At 56.4% G+C, this 15,692-nt stretch overlaps 4 protein-coding genes across 4 annotated transcripts; 3 read left to right on the top strand and 1 right to left on the bottom strand.

The window, feature by feature from the left end:
* Positions 1-1,183: 1,183 nt before the first annotated feature.
* Positions 1,184-3,713, top strand: N656DRAFT_766340 (uncharacterized protein; the record flags this gene model as incomplete). Its single annotated transcript, XM_064813471.1, has 3 exons — positions 1,184-1,334; positions 1,391-3,509; positions 3,575-3,713. The coding sequence occupies 3 exons, from the start codon at positions 1,184-1,186 to the stop codon at positions 3,711-3,713; spliced, it is 2,409 nt and encodes an 802-aa protein (XP_064672629.1).
* Positions 3,714-5,756: 2,043 nt separating this feature from the next.
* N656DRAFT_685410 (glycoside hydrolase family 16 protein) lies at positions 5,757-6,805 on the top strand (the record flags this gene model as incomplete). Its single annotated transcript, XM_064810613.1, has 2 exons — positions 5,757-6,161; positions 6,257-6,805. Coding segments are annotated over 2 exons (954 nt in total), but the record flags the coding sequence as incomplete, so codon positions are not given.
* An 837-nt stretch (positions 6,806-7,642) lies between these two features.
* On the bottom strand, positions 7,643-13,138 carry N656DRAFT_703758 (NAD(P)-binding protein; the record flags this gene model as incomplete). Its single annotated transcript, XM_064811120.1, has 5 exons — positions 7,643-8,025; positions 8,085-9,054; positions 11,916-12,716; positions 12,801-12,932; positions 13,013-13,138. The coding sequence occupies 5 exons, from the start codon at positions 13,136-13,138 to the stop codon at positions 7,643-7,645; spliced, it is 2,412 nt and encodes an 803-aa protein (XP_064672631.1).
* A 192-nt stretch (positions 13,139-13,330) lies between these two features.
* N656DRAFT_726123 (uncharacterized protein) lies at positions 13,331-15,542 on the top strand. The gene is made up of 3 exons (XM_064812568.1): positions 13,331-13,918; positions 13,974-14,927; positions 14,986-15,542. The coding sequence occupies exons 1-3, from the start codon at positions 13,475-13,477 to the stop codon at positions 15,469-15,471; spliced, it is 1,884 nt and encodes a 627-aa protein (XP_064672632.1). The 5' UTR covers positions 13,331-13,474; the 3' UTR covers positions 15,472-15,542.
* The last annotated feature ends 150 nt before the right edge of the window (positions 15,543-15,692 follow it).

Genomic DNA, 15,692 nt, shown 5'->3' on the forward strand with positions numbered 1-15,692 from the left:
GCTCGAAGCAGCAGCGAAGCTTATGAGTGATGCACAGCCGCTGCCAAAAGCAACCACTCCTGAGGTTGAGGGGTAACTTAAGTATGTAATTCGGCAGGAATGAAAATTTTTAAGGAGAGAACGTGGCCCCCGAACGCGAGCCTACTGTAATTGGGTAAGGAAAGTCAGCCATCCCTAGTGAGACGTTAGTTGGATAGGTGTCTCGAGTTAGGAGTTGCGCCTTAGCTACACCATCCCGCTTAGGAAATGAGAGGATATGAGTTATTATGTTGATAACAGCTTTGCCCCGCGGCCACCCCCTTTCTCACCCCGCCATGCCATTCGAGTGCTCAAAGGTTGAGTTAGGAACTCGATGCATCGAGGACAGCTGGCCCCTCGACGGCTGCGACCCGTTGGTGCAACAAAAGAATGAAAAATATGGGGAAATTTTTTGTAAAATCACGTCAAGGTATTCACACCGCTCCCTGAGAGGACAGCAAGATGGTTGATACGTATGTCGCAGAATCCAATGGCGTCTTGGAAAGGAAAGGTAGATGTGTGGTTCTGAGCTCCCAACCTCTCGGTGGGTCCAGGAGTTGCTTCGTTCCCGGCCTTTTACTGGGGATGCGAGTCGCTAAGCCTATTTGGGACAAAGCAAAATTGTTCCACCCTTTGCTTTGCGGGTCGCCGGGGAAAGCACCCCCACCTGCATTGGCAGTTTCCCTTTTCCCCTCCGCGAACCTCCGCAGCCCATTTTTCCCCTCTTGAATTCCCCCCTTCCTTTCCTCCCGTCATCAGCCATTTCCAGAAAACCCCTCCCACTTTTCACCTTCAACGCACCCACCGGGCAGATAGCACCCAGCTCTTGCGCACGTGTAATAGTCTTCGCTCTCTGCAGCGAGACGACATCGACGATCCCATTTGGCAACAGGCCATTTCCCAATACCCCCCTTCGACAATCCTTTTCCATGATCATATCACAAATGAGCAGCTACACATTTCAAAGTCCGGCAGACACACTTTAAATCCCACGGGAGCGAGCGCGCGAGCGAGCGAGCGAGGAGTCAGGCGATCTCAACTATCGTTCTGTGAGGGAGCCCCCAACGACTTCCCGAGTGCCGTTGTCATTGTCGTCGTCATCGCCAAGCACACTGTGGCCTACCGAGTCTCGCTCGAGGTTACAGACGCGACAATCATATCCAAGATGCCTGGCGCAAGCGTGGCAGTAATGCCATCTTCGGCAGCATCAACACCGGCACGAAAGGCCTCACTCGCCCCAGAGAGAAAGTACAAGTGCCAGTTCTGCAACCGAGCATTCAGCAGGAGCGAGCATCGGAGCAGACATGAGCGATCCCGTATGTTTTTCCATCTCTGATCTGGTCTTGCCATCCCCTCTAACGAACCATTGTAGATACAAAAGAGCGGCCGTTCAAGTGTCTCAAGTGTCGGAGCACCTTCGTGCGGCGCGACCTTCTTCTCCGGCATGACCGCACCGTCCATGCTAAAGATGGAGGTGTCCCTCTCCACAGCGACGGCAAGCGCCGAGGCGGCCCCAAGACTGCCCGGCCTGTCAGCGGTCCCTCCAAGTCTGCAATCGCCATCGATACTTCGGCTCTTGAGCAATTCGAAGCCAGTAGCGACGGTATTTTCGATGTGGAAACCGCTGCAATGCTCGTTGCTGACCTTCATCAAAAAGCGACCGCAGCGGCTCGTGCTAATGGCAGCCACTACGACAGCAGTCCTGGCATGGCTTTCTCTCAGCATGGATCCGCGATGATGGAACCTGCCGTGACATACCCCAACGGCGCTATCGGCTTGCCGCAGTGGGAGGGCTTCATGTCACAGTCAGAGCCCAAGGCGCATTCGATCAGCTCAGGCGGCTCGGCAGCATTCGATGCTCAGAACACCTCCAGTCAGCTGCCTCCCCTTGCCGGCCAGAATGTCAACGGTCTGGCCCCAGGACTTCAGGCCATGATCAATTCGCTTCCCCCTTCGGCCGCAGGCACTCCAAGACCTCAGTCACCGTTCATGCAGCACCGCTCTCACACGCCTGTTGACGCCGCTCAGCCCAGCGGGAGTTTCAAGGCCCCTCAGGTCAGCAATGATGAAGAAAGGAACATGATCCTGGACCATATCCGCAGCACAGATAGCGAACATGCCATCCCAGAAGGCTTCCGCGTCCCTAGCCTATCTTCCATGAATCGTTATCTTGCCACCTACTTCGGCCTGTTCCATCACCACCTTCCATTCCTGCATCCTGCCTCGTTTGAGCCGACTCGGGTGTCGCCTGCGCTCCTGCTCGCTGTCCTTTCGATCGGCGCTTTGTATGCTTTCGATCAGGAGCCCGCCTATACACTTCACATCGGGTCCAAGGTGCTTGTCAATCAGTTCCTGCAGCACAAGGAAAACTTCAGCTCGCGCAAGTGTCCACTCTGGACAATGCAAAGCTCGCTGCTTAACATGATTTTTGCGAGCTGGAGCGGCGACCCGAAGGGCCTTGAATGGGCGTGCTCGATCAAGAGTCTGCTTGCCAACATGGTTGCCGGGAACCGCTACGAGTTGAAGTTGCGACAGGAAGCTCGTGAAGGCCGCGCGCCTACCCGCGCCGAGTGGATTGAGGACGAAGGTTGCCGGCGCACGTACTACGCCGTGTACATCTTCTTTGGTCTTCTGACACTGACATACAACCACACTCCGGCCATCAGCTTCAACGAGTTTGAGGACCTGCAGCTCCCCTCGACTGAGGCTCTTTGGAACCTGAAGGTTGCCGATGACGCCTGGCAGGATCACCTGAGGGTATCTCCGAGCGTCACGTTCATGGAGGCTCACGACAACCTTTTCCAAGGGGAGACACTCAAGTACAGCGCCTTTGCGACGCGAGTCATGATCAACGCGCTCTTCCTCGAAGTCTGGTATCACAAGCGCAGCCCCGAGGCGCTGCAAGACGTGGTCACCGAGTACAAGCTTAGGCTTGCTCTCGAGACTTGGGAGAAGTCCCTGGATCTCTGCGAGCCGGAAGTCTTTTCGGTGCCGCTTAACGCTCCTCACAAGGGACACCCGCTGATCTTCAACGCCAAGGCAATGTTCCGCAACGCGCGTGCTCGGTTGGAGGTGGATCTGAAGACGGTTCAGGAGGCCCTTCGGTATCACGACTCGTACGAAGTGGCGGCGGCCATGTCGAATGCTCGGGACCGCGTGAAGCGCTCAAGCGAGATGATCAAGGTCATTCAGGAGTGCTATAACTGCATTGAGACTGCGGTTCTCCAAGGCGTCCGCTGGGTGGCGCGCACCTCGCCGACAAACTGGAGCATTGAGCACCCGCTGTGCGGCATGGATCTCATGATCATCCTCAGCCTTTGGCTCTACCGTCTGGAACATGACGAGGAGCCGGCAAGCGAGGACGAACTGGTCATGTACAACCGTGTCCGCCAGCTGTTTGACAAGGATCTCGACGAGACGTATGTCACGCAGCTGAGCTCCGTCGTGGCCCGTCTGTGGGGCTCGATGCTGGATGAGGTGGTTGTCTGGGGGTAAGTCTTTCCTTCTCCGTTTTCTCGTCGATTCGAAGGTATATATGTGCTAACGAGTTGGATAGAATCACTCGCCTCATGGGTGAATCGTTCCGGCTCCACTCACAGGCCCTTGTGGGCTACGTGGACGATGTTGCTGCATCCTCTAGCGTTTCGACGCCGTCCATGACCTCGCAGGGCGCGGACGAGGACAGCGTGTATTAGTGTGATGACGTTGACGATTTCCTTTGTCTTTCCTTTGCCTATTAAGTACGGGGTGGTGTTTCCTAGGGCATATACCTCTTTGCGTCTATTTCATAGTTTCCCGTTGATTTTCCTTTTTTTCCCTTGCTTTCCTTGTTTCCTTGAGTGAAATCCCTTGGTTGGTCGGGTTTCGGGCGCCTGGGGATGGTGTTGGGTCTCTGTGTTGCAGTGGATGTTTGTCCTTTACTCGCATTTCGCTTCTGCATACTATCGTTGTGGTCTCGGCAAATGGGGGGCAGGTTTGGTACGGTTTCGCATTGTGGTCCAGTGGGAGGACCAACGCTCCCGCAAACCTAATATCTGCACACTGTTGGCTGGTCCATGTGGAGGAATCCTCGTCTCTTCTCCGTGTTTCATTAACACCGTTTACCAATATTTAATCTGACCTTCACAATTTGATCTTCTCTCGACCGTTGGTCTGTCGGATACCTTGTTCAATATACTATTTCTTCTTTCCTCGCATTTATTTTTCCTCTAGGCTTTTTGGTGTGAGTTTCAGTCCTACCTGTCCTAGTTCCTGTACCAGATACGGGCGGAGATTTAGGGAGGGGAGGGGAGGCTCAAGAGGTTGGTACTGGTGAATGAGGCTAAGGGGTCGGCTTTTGGTTGTTTGATTTCCTTGTCGATTTTTGGGGGCTGGGTGCTCGAATGTGAAGTCGTCTCAGCAAGAGGAGCACTCAGATACATACACACAAGATTGGTAATTTCTGTTTTTGTTTTTGAGCTGCTCTGATTTCGGTGGATTGTTGATGGAGATGGATGGGGTAGATAGTTTGGATTCTTTTTAAGTTTGCGGTTGCCAGCCTAGTCAGTCAGCCAGTAGTCAGTAGTTTATGAATGTGCAACACTCCACTATTTTCGCCCAAGTTAAGCAGGATCTGTTGGGGGTATCAATCATGATGGTAAGTTAACCCGTGTTGTGGTGGTTGGCCGTGCAGTCGTCATGTATATGATGTATTCTTTTCTAACAATGGCCGCAGGACTTCTATAGCATTATTAGTATGAGTGCTTGTTTTACACGACGACGGCCCCCCAAACCAGCAGCTTTCCATGGAAGTGATTGGGGACGGTGGCACCGAGTGCGTGCCGTGAGACATGTAGTTTGCTCGGAAGCGAAACGAGCAGGGAATCCGCCGTTCTGCCTACGCTGGGGTAACCAGTAGGTAGGTAGGCAGGTACCTCCGGTATGCCGCCGTCACTGCGCTCGTTCTTGCCCTGGGTTACACATCAATGTGGACGGGTGCTTGCAGTTCGTCCCATCGTACTACTCCGTAGGAACGAGATCCGGACGTATCGAGCACCCGGGTACCTACTTGACCTATAACCTATAGGGTGTCTTGTCTTACCTTGACCCCTGAAGAAACACTGAGAGGGAGGCACTGGAGGGAGAGAAAATGAGCAAGAGAAAACGAAGGGGGAGGGAGGATGTAGGAACGCGGAGGCGATGTACCCCTACCCCATATACTGCTGTCGTGCTGTCTCCCCGCTGTCTTTCGTTTGTCACATCCGGGTCATGAGTCGGATTTTGCTCTTGCGTTTGTCTGTATCTTGCTGCCGTTGGGTGAAGTGGCTATCACACTCGCTCAGATACAGCCAGGGCAACGCGATCACGTTTCGAGTTTCCGTTTGGTCCGCGGCCGCACGGAAAGAAAAAAAGAAACCCATTCAATCGCTTGGCTGGCCGGGCAGAGGGCCATGGATCATGGACTGGTTGCCGTAGCCATGGGTTCGGTCATGGTCATGGTCATGGTCATGATCCCGGTCTTGGTTTTGGTTCTGGCCGCGCGGCGGCTGGCGAAACTTAGTAGTATTGCGCGGCGACATTTCTGGGACGGATTCATCTCTCAGGTTCACTCTCAGTTCCCCACGCCGAACATCCGTCTACCACAGCTTCGCTCTCGCTCTCGCCATCGTCATCGATCTGCCTCCTCCTCCCCCGTCAGTACCGTCAGCCTCCTTCTCCGTTACCCCTGGCCACTTTTATTCCTTGCCCACCCGGTTCTCGCCGACTGTGAATGTGGCTACTCAACAAGCATCGACGGCAGCCCAGTTGTCTTCACCGACCTGATCGAGTCCGACTTTACGAGGTTTGCGCAGGATCATGTTGCGCAACTAAACACCGACTGGGCGCCGCAGGCGTTCAATCTCACGCGGGAGCGGGCAAGGGGCGACTACGGTGAGATGTTTGCCGTGGAGAACGTCTTCGTTGCAAATCCCTCCTCCTCCTCCTCCTACAGTGAAGGTCAAGGAGAAAGCGCTGGGCTGGGCCTGGTCGTGCGGAGCAAGTCTGTCGACGGCATGGTCCCTGTCGCCGAGATGGATACCCGCCGCCTGGACTTGCTTTGGGGCACCTACCGGGCGTCGATGAAGATGACGGATGTTCCGGGCACGTGCGCGGCCTTCTTCTGGGTATGGGTTTTGCTTTGCTTGTTCTGCTGCAAGTTTGATTCAGGGGAGGGATGTTGCTTACTGACGATCAATGCCATGCGGTTGAGCCTATGTAGTATCTCAACGACACGCAGGAGATCGACATGGAGTTTTTGTCAAAAGACTTCAACTCGACCAACAGCAGCTACCCAGTCAACCTCGTCCTACAATCACGCGAGGCGGCGCTGGCGGGCTACGACGCGTCGCGGACGGGCAACTTTGCCAAGGCGTACCTGCCGTTCGACCCGACGGATGATTTCCACGAGTACCGCATCGATTACACCCCCGGCAAGGTTCTCTTTTACGCCGACGGGCGCAGGCTGGCCGAGATGGACGGCCCCGCTGTCCCCTCGACGGCGGGCCATCTCATCCTGCAGCATTGGAGCAACGGGAATAAGTTCTGGTCTGGCGGGCCGCCGGCCGAGGACGCGACGCTGATGGTCAGATATGTCAAGGCTTACTTCAACTCGTCCTCGTCGCAAAGGCAGCAGGACTGGGCAGCCCGGTGTCGCGATCCTGCAGCGCCCAATGCCGTGTGCGGGATACGGGACGGCATGTGGTTTTTCAAGGACCAGGGCAACATGACGAATAACCAGACCGTGTATGGAGAGAGTGAGGGTTCGAGTTTGGAGACGACGCTGCGGTGGCGAACTATAGGATTAGTCATGTTTATGAGCGGAGTGGTTACTCTGTGGTGAGAGCAGCTTTGTGAGAGAAGTGTATGTTCAATACAGCTCGGAAAGAACTTTACATCATAATCGGTTCTGTGTCCGCCTTTGCCTACTTAGGTAGACGCTGTGATATGGAACATAGATATGGCTGTGCTCGACTATCCAAAATCAAGGGGCGATTTATCCTTCTTCTCCAAGTAGTACACTAGTCAATGACCAGTTACACTAGAGAGAACGGCATACCAATGCCACCAGGCTCATAACGGTCTTCCATTCATCAACTATCAACTCCAAACAACGTGACAGATCGCGGCCAAGCAGCCCAAACGGAGGCATATCACATATGAGAATGCCTCCCACCCAATTCCACTGCAAAAATCTCGGCGACAATAACTCAATGAAATGCCTATGCTTTCTTCCTTCCCTCCCACCCAATGTGCATATCTTATCTGACTCTAGTCCTCGCTAGCCATACGCTAGCATCGGATATCCCCGTTCTTCGGGTGTGAATCAGGGCACAAGATCTCAAGCCGTGTATGGGGCGGATCAATAACAATACTACTGCGTATCCTGCAACTTAAGCGGGCGAAAAATGAAATATGACGGGGTATCGCTTGCATCCATGTCAGAAGAGCCTCTAGCTCAACCTAAGAAAAGTAATAGTCAAACTATTTTCGTCCCGGCAACCTGCCATCCACCGTTGGGTGTAATTCCGTCGCCATGTCCGTCCATTGTGTCGACTCGCGGGAAGGACAAGTCCAAAAAAGGTAAAATACCGAAATAGGGGCCTTGCTAAGGCCCTGCCTCGTCCCCCATACCTTGCTGGCCCGGGACAGGCCCGCTCGGCGGTTGTTCCTGGTTGCCGCCAACCATCTCTTCGTACTCGGCAATTTGCAGTGCCAGCTGCTTCGCGGTGATGTCGATCATGATGAGTTGTCGAGTCACCTTGTCCGCTGCCCGTACCTCGCCCATGGCCCTGGTGAGCATCTGTTGGAACAGTGGGTTGTTAGTCAGCATGGTTCCACCGTGGCCGACGGTTCCCATGGCCGCCGCGCCATGCGGTTGTAGGAGCGGGTGGGCCGCCTGGAAGCGGTACGAAGGGTCGGCCGCGAGGCCGGCGGTGCTGGCAGGCATGATGGATGGATGCTGCGGGACGGCTTGGGGATTGCGGGTCTCTGCAAAAAGGGTGTCAGCAGCGGTTCAGTTCTCGCGCAACACTTTGATTTCCGCTTACCATGGAAGCTGCATCTCGCACCGCTGGCGTTGAACCAGCAATTGGCGCAACTGCCGCACATCTGGCCGTCCACCACGATACAGCTGGTCCAGGGCCCGTGGCCCTTGTGGCAGTTCTTGCACGGAACACGCGCAGGTTCGCCTGCGATGTGGGCAAACAGCGCCTCGACGTTGCTCCGTCGTGCCAGGTTAAGGACCTGCTCCGGCCGGCGCTGCTGCGCGAGACGTTGGCCTGGCTCGCGTGCCAGTCTCTTAGCAAGCGCACTCTCAATGTTGAGCTCTCCGTAGCCTGACTCGATCGCCAATTCCTCAGTCGTCTTCATCATTGACGAGTCTATCGGCTGATGGCCTTGTTGCAGCTGCTGCGGCGGACCCATCTGGGCCGGCGGCTGATGTTGATGCTGGTGCTGGTGGTGGTGCTGATGCTGATGCTGCTGTTGGTGTTGGTGTTGGTGTTGGTGCTGGTGCGCGTGAGCTAGGCTCTGCTGCATGTCCTGCAGCTGGTCCGGGACGGGCTGAGACAGGGCGTTGCCGGGGTTGCTGGCGCCGCCGTTGGCGAGGATATTGGCGGCCGTGAGGTCAACGTGGGGGGGTAGTCCCGATGTGGCGCCCGTGGGGTCTTGTCCGTCCATGCCGGTCTCGGGCTCAGCCTCGCCATGAGCGTCCTCGGTCAGGTCGGTATCCATGGCAGCAGCGGCGGCGGCGGCAGCGGCATACTCCTCGGCGCCCATGCCGACGTCGTCGAACACGGAAGCAGCCGTGGCGGGTTCGTTCTTAAGCCCCTCGGCAAGCGCGTGGGCTTCGTGGGCGTCGTGGGCGGCCAGTTGTGCTGCAGCCTGGCGCGCGGGACGACCGCGTGTCGGGGCGGCCGGCTTTGTCACCTTGCTCGGACGACCTCGCTGTGACCGGACGGCCGACGATTTCATGCTCGAGCCCGCCAAGAGGAAAATAAAATGCCCAGTGTTGGATTGCTTCGTCGCGGGAGGAATCGCTGATGGTTGAACAGCTGTCGTCAGCTGTTAAGCTGGATGAGTACTTTTTTTTTTTTTGGGGACGTGAGGATTAAAGGAGAGCTGAGCGGGAAAGGCCAGAGGCGCTGCCTTGCTACTGTAGCGGAGAATTTTGATGCGATTGCCCAATCAGAGAGCGCTGGAGAGGAGGAAGTCAGGGGTCTGTGCACGCCTAAAAGTTATCGCGCACCTGGTCAAAACTTCTGCAATCATTCAATCCACTAATAAACATGTATAATATCACCATGTAGGACCTGCTCTCTGCTCCCTTCTACTTTATATATCATGGATACGCTGTTTGGTCATGATACAGTTCTTGTTCCTTGTTTCTCGCAGCACGTAACTGCTTGGTGACTGTACGTCTTTGCGAACAAGATTTGCCCTGGGTCGCAAAACCCAAATATTCGAAAACAAACCCCGGCAGAGGTGTAGCTTCCACCCAAGCTCTTTCAGCTTGAAGAGTGTTTTCCGTTCCTGTCCAACTCATCGATGACTCTACAACACACCTTGCCAGCACCGTTGCTCGTGCCTTTGGCTGCACTTACGGAGCAACAAACATGGCAAATTTCGCTTGCCAACAAATCAGGCCTATGAATCAGCTAATATGTCGCGCTCATCTCGCTCATGTTCCTCTGGTTGCGGCGTCGGCTGCATTGGCCTAGGCACCCTCGCGCTCACAGCGGCCCCCATCGCAAAGAAGGGCAGGTCACAATCCAACCTTTCTGTCCCTCAAGCCCTCGGAGGGACGAATGAGCGAGCCGTAAGGCCGAGATCGGTAAGATGGTTCGGGAAGGAGCTGGGTACGGAGGTAGCACTTCGCAACGGTCGCCATGTTCTGTTCCCGGCCGCTGCGCTTGCGGCTCCAATTAGCTTCACTGACTCGACGAGAGAGCCAATTGTTTTGGGTTAAGAGCAGCCCCAGATCCCGACAATCGGTAACCAACTTGCCTGCTTTGAACAGCAGGTGACGGCGGCCCGCGGTTGGCGATACAAACATGGTCTTATAGGGGCTCGGTCAAACGATAGGGCTTAGTCTCGTCGGATGACTTCCGGCGGCGCTCCTTGGCACCGATGTGGACCGCCCAAATCTGTCACTTACACGGACTTTGGACTTGCTCTGAGAATGTTATGATCGCTTGCTACGTTACCCGGATCGCAAGCCCGCAACCTCTTACTCAGATGAGCAGGTTCGAATTTCTTTTAGACGCGTTTAGCGGTGCATGTAGAGTTACATGCCACTGGCAGGGTAGGTTCAATGCTTCCGACTTAAATCTAAGCCGTTCTCCTGATCCGTTCATCAGGAGCAAGGCACACTCCCACAACCGACAGATTGTTATTCTTTCTCCTCTCCCCGGCCAGATAGAAATATCGTCCAGCGGCCAAGAATGCCTGTGACGATCTATCCCTCACGGCGAAACCCTGAACCCGCACGGCTAAGTGGCTATGCCCACTCCACATCCCCAGAGCAGCTCCTCGCCAGCATAACCACCGACGACGATGTCGACGGCGGCAGCCCTAGAACCAGGCTGCAGCCCGCCAGCCAGAAACAAATCATCCAATCCTCCTTCCCCACGCTCTCTCGCACAACGTCAACCACCTACGCCGCCAAAAACGGCCTCGTCTTCGCCTGCCTCGAGGCCTACAACAACCACCACAACCTCGTCCTGCGGCCCGACGACATATGGCTGGCCATCCTCACTCAACTAAGCGCCTACGTCAACGGCAACTCGTCCTCCCTGCAGCCCCTCTTACTCCACTCGCAGCAAAGGACACTAAATCAGCTGCACATCGAGACGCCTCTGTCCCCCAAGACCGACCACGCCCAGCTCGCCCAGCGGATGGCGGCCCTGGTGAGCCAGCAGCAGCACCTGCGGGACCCGTCGCTGCTGCAGGATTTTATCCTCCCGGCCTTCTCCACCACGCTGCCCTCCGACACGGCGGTCGCCAGCATCGCCCTGCTGGGCACCATGCAAGAGTATTTTGTTTACTCGTGGGGCACGCGCTGCGGGATCCCCGCCGTGCGCCTGCTGGGCACCCCGCAGGACTGGGCCAACCTCGCGGGCCGGTGCGCCGCCTATCTCGGGAAGGGCGTTTTTGGGGCGGAAGCCGAGCGCTGGTACCGTATTGCGCTAAAGCCCGTGCTGGACGGGCTAGAGGAGAGTTTTCGTGAACCCGGGGGCCAGAAGGCTAGGTTGTTTTGGAGTCGTGTAGTGGACAAAGAGGAGCCCAACGGGAGCGGGAAGGTGGCGTATTCCGGGTGGGTCACGGCGTTTGCCTACTGGGACGAGAAGGGGAGGTGTCTATGGGATCAACATCAGCTTGCCGGGCAAAGGGGCGGTGGCGTGGTGAGGTTGGAAAGGGGACAGGTGCCCATGGGGTTCGTCAAGGTGCCCGTTACCCTGGTAGAGAGCGGGGTTGGGCGGAGCTGTGAAATGGTTGCGGGCTCGCTGGGTATCAAGGCGAGGAGGTGGGAGGAGGAGGGGCTGGAGGGAGATGGAGATGCCGGGAGGGGACGGGGCCGGGAGGGGTACGATACTATACAACCCGAATCGGGGTGGTTTATGTATTACGTGTGAAGGGTGGGTTCGGATGGTAATGCTGGTTGTGATGGCGTTCAAAAAGGGTTCCTTGGGAAGGGTGATAGAGGGATATGCTTGCATTGGCGAGGTGCTCTGGTGAGTTTGATACCAAGACTCGACAGACTTCTTTTGGTACAGGACATGATTACATTATCTCGATTTCCCTACTGTTATTTTCCCTTTCCTGCCCTTGTACATATACACCCGATTCCTAACCCCTAACAGACTTCATGTCGTCTCCACGTTTTTCGCCAGGTGCCCATGTTTCCTTGCCCACCCCAACACCTGCGCATTCATGATCCTGATGACAAAAAAGTAAATGATTGGCACAATCCACCCCAGCAGCGTGTCCAACACCCAATTATTCCGCAGCGACCCGCCAAGGACGCCGCACCTCATCAGATTCCCCAGAAACGAGACGGTCACAAAATGCTCGCCCCTCTCCAGCCCTTCGATCGCCCGCCTCGCCACCGTGTCGGGCGTCTCAGGCGGCTCGTCCTTCTCCAGCTGGAGGGTGATCTCGGGCTTGGTCTGGTTCTCCCTCTCCAGCCCGGGGCTGGTGATGGTGGCCGGGTAGACGACGTGCACCTTGACGGGCGTGTCCGGGTACAGGTTCAGCTCCATGGCCAGGGTGTCGGCCAGGCCGCGCAGCGCCCATTTCGAGGGCGTGTAGGGCCCGTAGCCGACAATGGCGAACAGGGCGAGCACCGAGGCCGTGAAAATGATGTGTTTTGGCTCTGCGTTTTTTTTGGTGGTGTTGTTGCTGTTGTTGTTTTCGGGGTTGAGCCACTCGCGCAGGATCGCCCGGGACATCTCGGCCGACCCGAAATAGTTGACGTCCATGTTGCGCCGCGCGGCGGCCATGGACCCTTCATCGGCCCACAGCATCGGCGTCGACATGCCCGCCACGCACCATACTATGTCGGGCGGCTGCCCGCCGTTCCATGCCACGGCCTCGGCGATGACCCGCCCCGCGTAGTCGGGCTCGGCGACGTCGGCTGAGATGTAGGTAAACCGCTGGGTGGAGGGGGATTTGGCGGCCGCCTTTTATTTGAGGGTGAGAGGAAGAGGGTTTATGTCAGGGAGCTGAACTTGAAATAATCACGGTGAACACAGCGGCTAGCTTACTTTGACGCTGGCAAGCGCTTCTTCGAGGCGGCCCACATTGCGAGACACGAGGATGAGGTTGGCGCCTTTGGCTGCTAGCTGAATGGCGGCACTACGGCCCATGCCCTCTGAAGCGCCGGTGATGAGAACCGTCTGGGTGTTGTGTTAATCAGCGGGTTTGCAAGTTCACTCATGAGGTGAGAGAGAATGGACAATTGGACATTTGGACATACCCGGCCCTCGACGGGCATGTGGTTCTTTCTGCTGAACCAACCCATGGTTGCGATCACGGCTAGAATGGTACTCAATGCGGCGGCAGCAATGGCCAGTGGAATGCCGAGTCTTTGCAGGATATCCATGAGCGGCTGCGTTGATTAGTGGGAGCTTCACTGATGCCGTTGATAGTGTCGGGAATCAGGGGTCAACCATTGCTGTAAGTGCAGTGGGGCCTGCACTAAGTGCATGCAGGTGCAGCCGGGTGGTGGGGCCGCCATAACGCCCGCCCTTGGCAGTCGGTGAGCGTTGAAACAGCCAGAACTTTTTTCTGCCACCGTCTTATCTGAAGATCGCCCTGTAAAACTTCAGCAGGACCCCACACGGACGATACAACGTGGTTGAATCGTATCGCCCACGCAAAGAGTCGGCCGCTGTCTCTCAGTCCTTGGATAACCGTGCTGGTTGAAGAATTTCCAAAAATGGCCAGGAAAAGAAAAGTTTCCCGCAAGCCGGAGCCAAGCGGGCCGCGGGAAGTCGATGTCAAGGACGCCCGCCTCACCATCAAGACGTTTGAAGACGTCGCCAATTCGGAGGACGAGTACTACGCCAACCAGGACCGCATTGACTTTGACGATGATGACGAGCCGCGCTCGAAACGCCTCAAGAGGCAGGACAGGGAGGAGGCTTTCCTAGAAGCTTCGGACGAGGAGGTCTTTGAGGAGGAGGACGGATCAGAGGAAAGCGAAGAGGAGAAGGTGCCACCAAAACGAAAAGGAGCCAAAGCCTCTGCGGCGCCGGACGATGATGTGTCTGAGAGTGGAGAGCGGAGAGGCGAGGTAGAAGAGGGTGATGAGGGCTGGTGGGGTTCTTCGAGGAAGGAGTACTACAATGCTGACAACATCGAGACGGAGGCCGATGCCCTGGTGGGTTTGCCGTGTGCCGTGCTGCTTAGGCCTCACAGACTAACCCGCGTTGCAGGAAGAGGAGGCAGAGGCGCGGCGTCTCCAGGCCAAGAAGCTGGCCAAATTGCAAGAGGCCGACTTTGCCTTTGACGAGAGCGAATGGCTCGCGCCCAAGGAGCAAACTGGGGAGGATGAAGAAATCACGACAGAAGTCCTGAAGGAGGTGGAGGTAACCGACGATATGGGACCTGAGGAAAGACTCAGGCTTTTGCAGGCTAGGTATCCCGAGTTTGAGTACCTGGTGGACGAATTCAGGGAGCTGCAGCCACTTCTTCCTGCATTACAGAAAGAAGCAGAGGGGAAACCTGCCAAATCACTGGAAGTGGTCAAGTGTTGGCTTCTCAGCTGCTATATTGCTTCCTTGGCGAGCTACTTTGCGATCCTAATGTCTCCCTCCCGAGACGGAAATGGCTCAGCCGCAACTTTGAGCCCTTCAGAACTCAGAGACCACGAGGTCATGGAGACTCTGGTGAAATGTCGGGAGGCGTGGCTGAAGGTCAAACAGCTCAAGTCGACCAAGACAGTTGCTGCTAGCACCGGAATGCTCTCACCCCCCGACAAGGAGGATCTGGAGATGCTCGACGCAGCACCGCTTCCGGAGCAGAAGGCAAAGAAGAAGAAACTCTCCAAGGCCGAGATCAAGGCCAACCAAAAGAAGGCGTCTGAGAAGGCCGAGAAGGCCAAAGCGGTTGAGCAGTCTCTCGCGGAGCTGTCCGCACTGCTCAAAAGCACCAAGAAGGCTAGCAGGACAACTGGAGCGCCCGTCTCCGCGAACAATGTCGAAATGGACGATAACCGCTCCGACTTCGGCGAGGAAGAGACCCTTGACGCCCGCACCGCCGCCGACAAGGCTCGTCGCAAGAAGAGCCTTAAGTTTTACACATCCCAGATCGTCCAAAAGGCTAGCCGCCGGGCCGGTGCCGGGCGCGACGCCGGTGGTGACATGGACATCCCGTACCGCGAGCGACTTGTAAGTTGCCATGCCACAGCTACACATTGCCTTGACGTGCCACTAACCGTTTCCACAGAGGGACCGCCAAGCTCGGCTGAACGCCGAGGCTGAACGGCGCGGCAAGAAGGGCAGCAAGTTCGGCGCCGACCTGGGCGGCGAGGACAGCGATGGCGAGGACGCCGTGGCCAAGCAGGTCCGTGGCGAGGAGGACGAGTACTACGACATGGTGGCGCAGACGGCACAAAGGAAGCGGGCCGACAAGGCGGCGCGGTACGAGGCTATAGCGCAGGCGCGCAAGGGAGAGCGCGTCGTCGAGACGGAGCAGATCGGGCCGGACGGAAAGCGGCAGATCTCGTACCAGATCCAGAAGAACAAGGGGTTGACACCTCACCGGAAGAAGGAAGTGCGCAACCCGCGTGTCAAGAAGCGGATGAAGTTCGCCGAGAAGCAAAAGAAGCTGCGGAGCGTCAAGGCTGTATACAAGGGCGGCGAGGGCCCGGGAGGCTACCAGGGAGAGCTGTCGGGTATCAAGACGGGCCTGGTCAAGAGTGTCAAACTATAAGAGAGGTAGATTGGTGGTTGAAAGAAATGCACGCTGCAGCCCCTTGCTGGCTTGCATGCAGTAAACACTTTAGCAGACACCCTGTTTGCCTTTGCCGAAACCCCCTATTCTGCAGGCATATTACACCGCTCAAGCGCCCCGTAGTTTCTCGTCCTCGCTCCAGCTTCTCTTCTGAGGCCATCATTGATCACTCCTCGCCCTGTACCATCACCGGCAGACAC

The sequence above is a fragment of the Canariomyces notabilis genome, assembly GCF_033297395.1.
Source record: "Canariomyces notabilis strain CBS 508.74 unplaced genomic scaffold N656scaffold_4, whole genome shotgun sequence".
In the NCBI taxonomy this organism is placed as follows: Eukaryota; Fungi; Ascomycota; class Sordariomycetes; order Sordariales; family Chaetomiaceae; genus Canariomyces; species Canariomyces notabilis.

Coding starts and splice junctions, on each gene's coding strand:
- N656DRAFT_726123 (XM_064812568.1), top strand. CDS start 13,475: ATGGCCAGGAAAAGAAAAGTTTCCCGCAAGCCGGAGCCAAGCGGGCCG. Junction 13,919..13,973: donor AGACGGAGGCCGATGCCCTG/GTGGGTTTGCCG, acceptor CCCGCGTTGCAG/GAAGAGGAGGCAGAGGCGCG. Junction 14,928..14,985: donor TCCCGTACCGCGAGCGACTT/GTAAGTTGCCAT, acceptor CCGTTTCCACAG/AGGGACCGCCAAGCTCGGCT.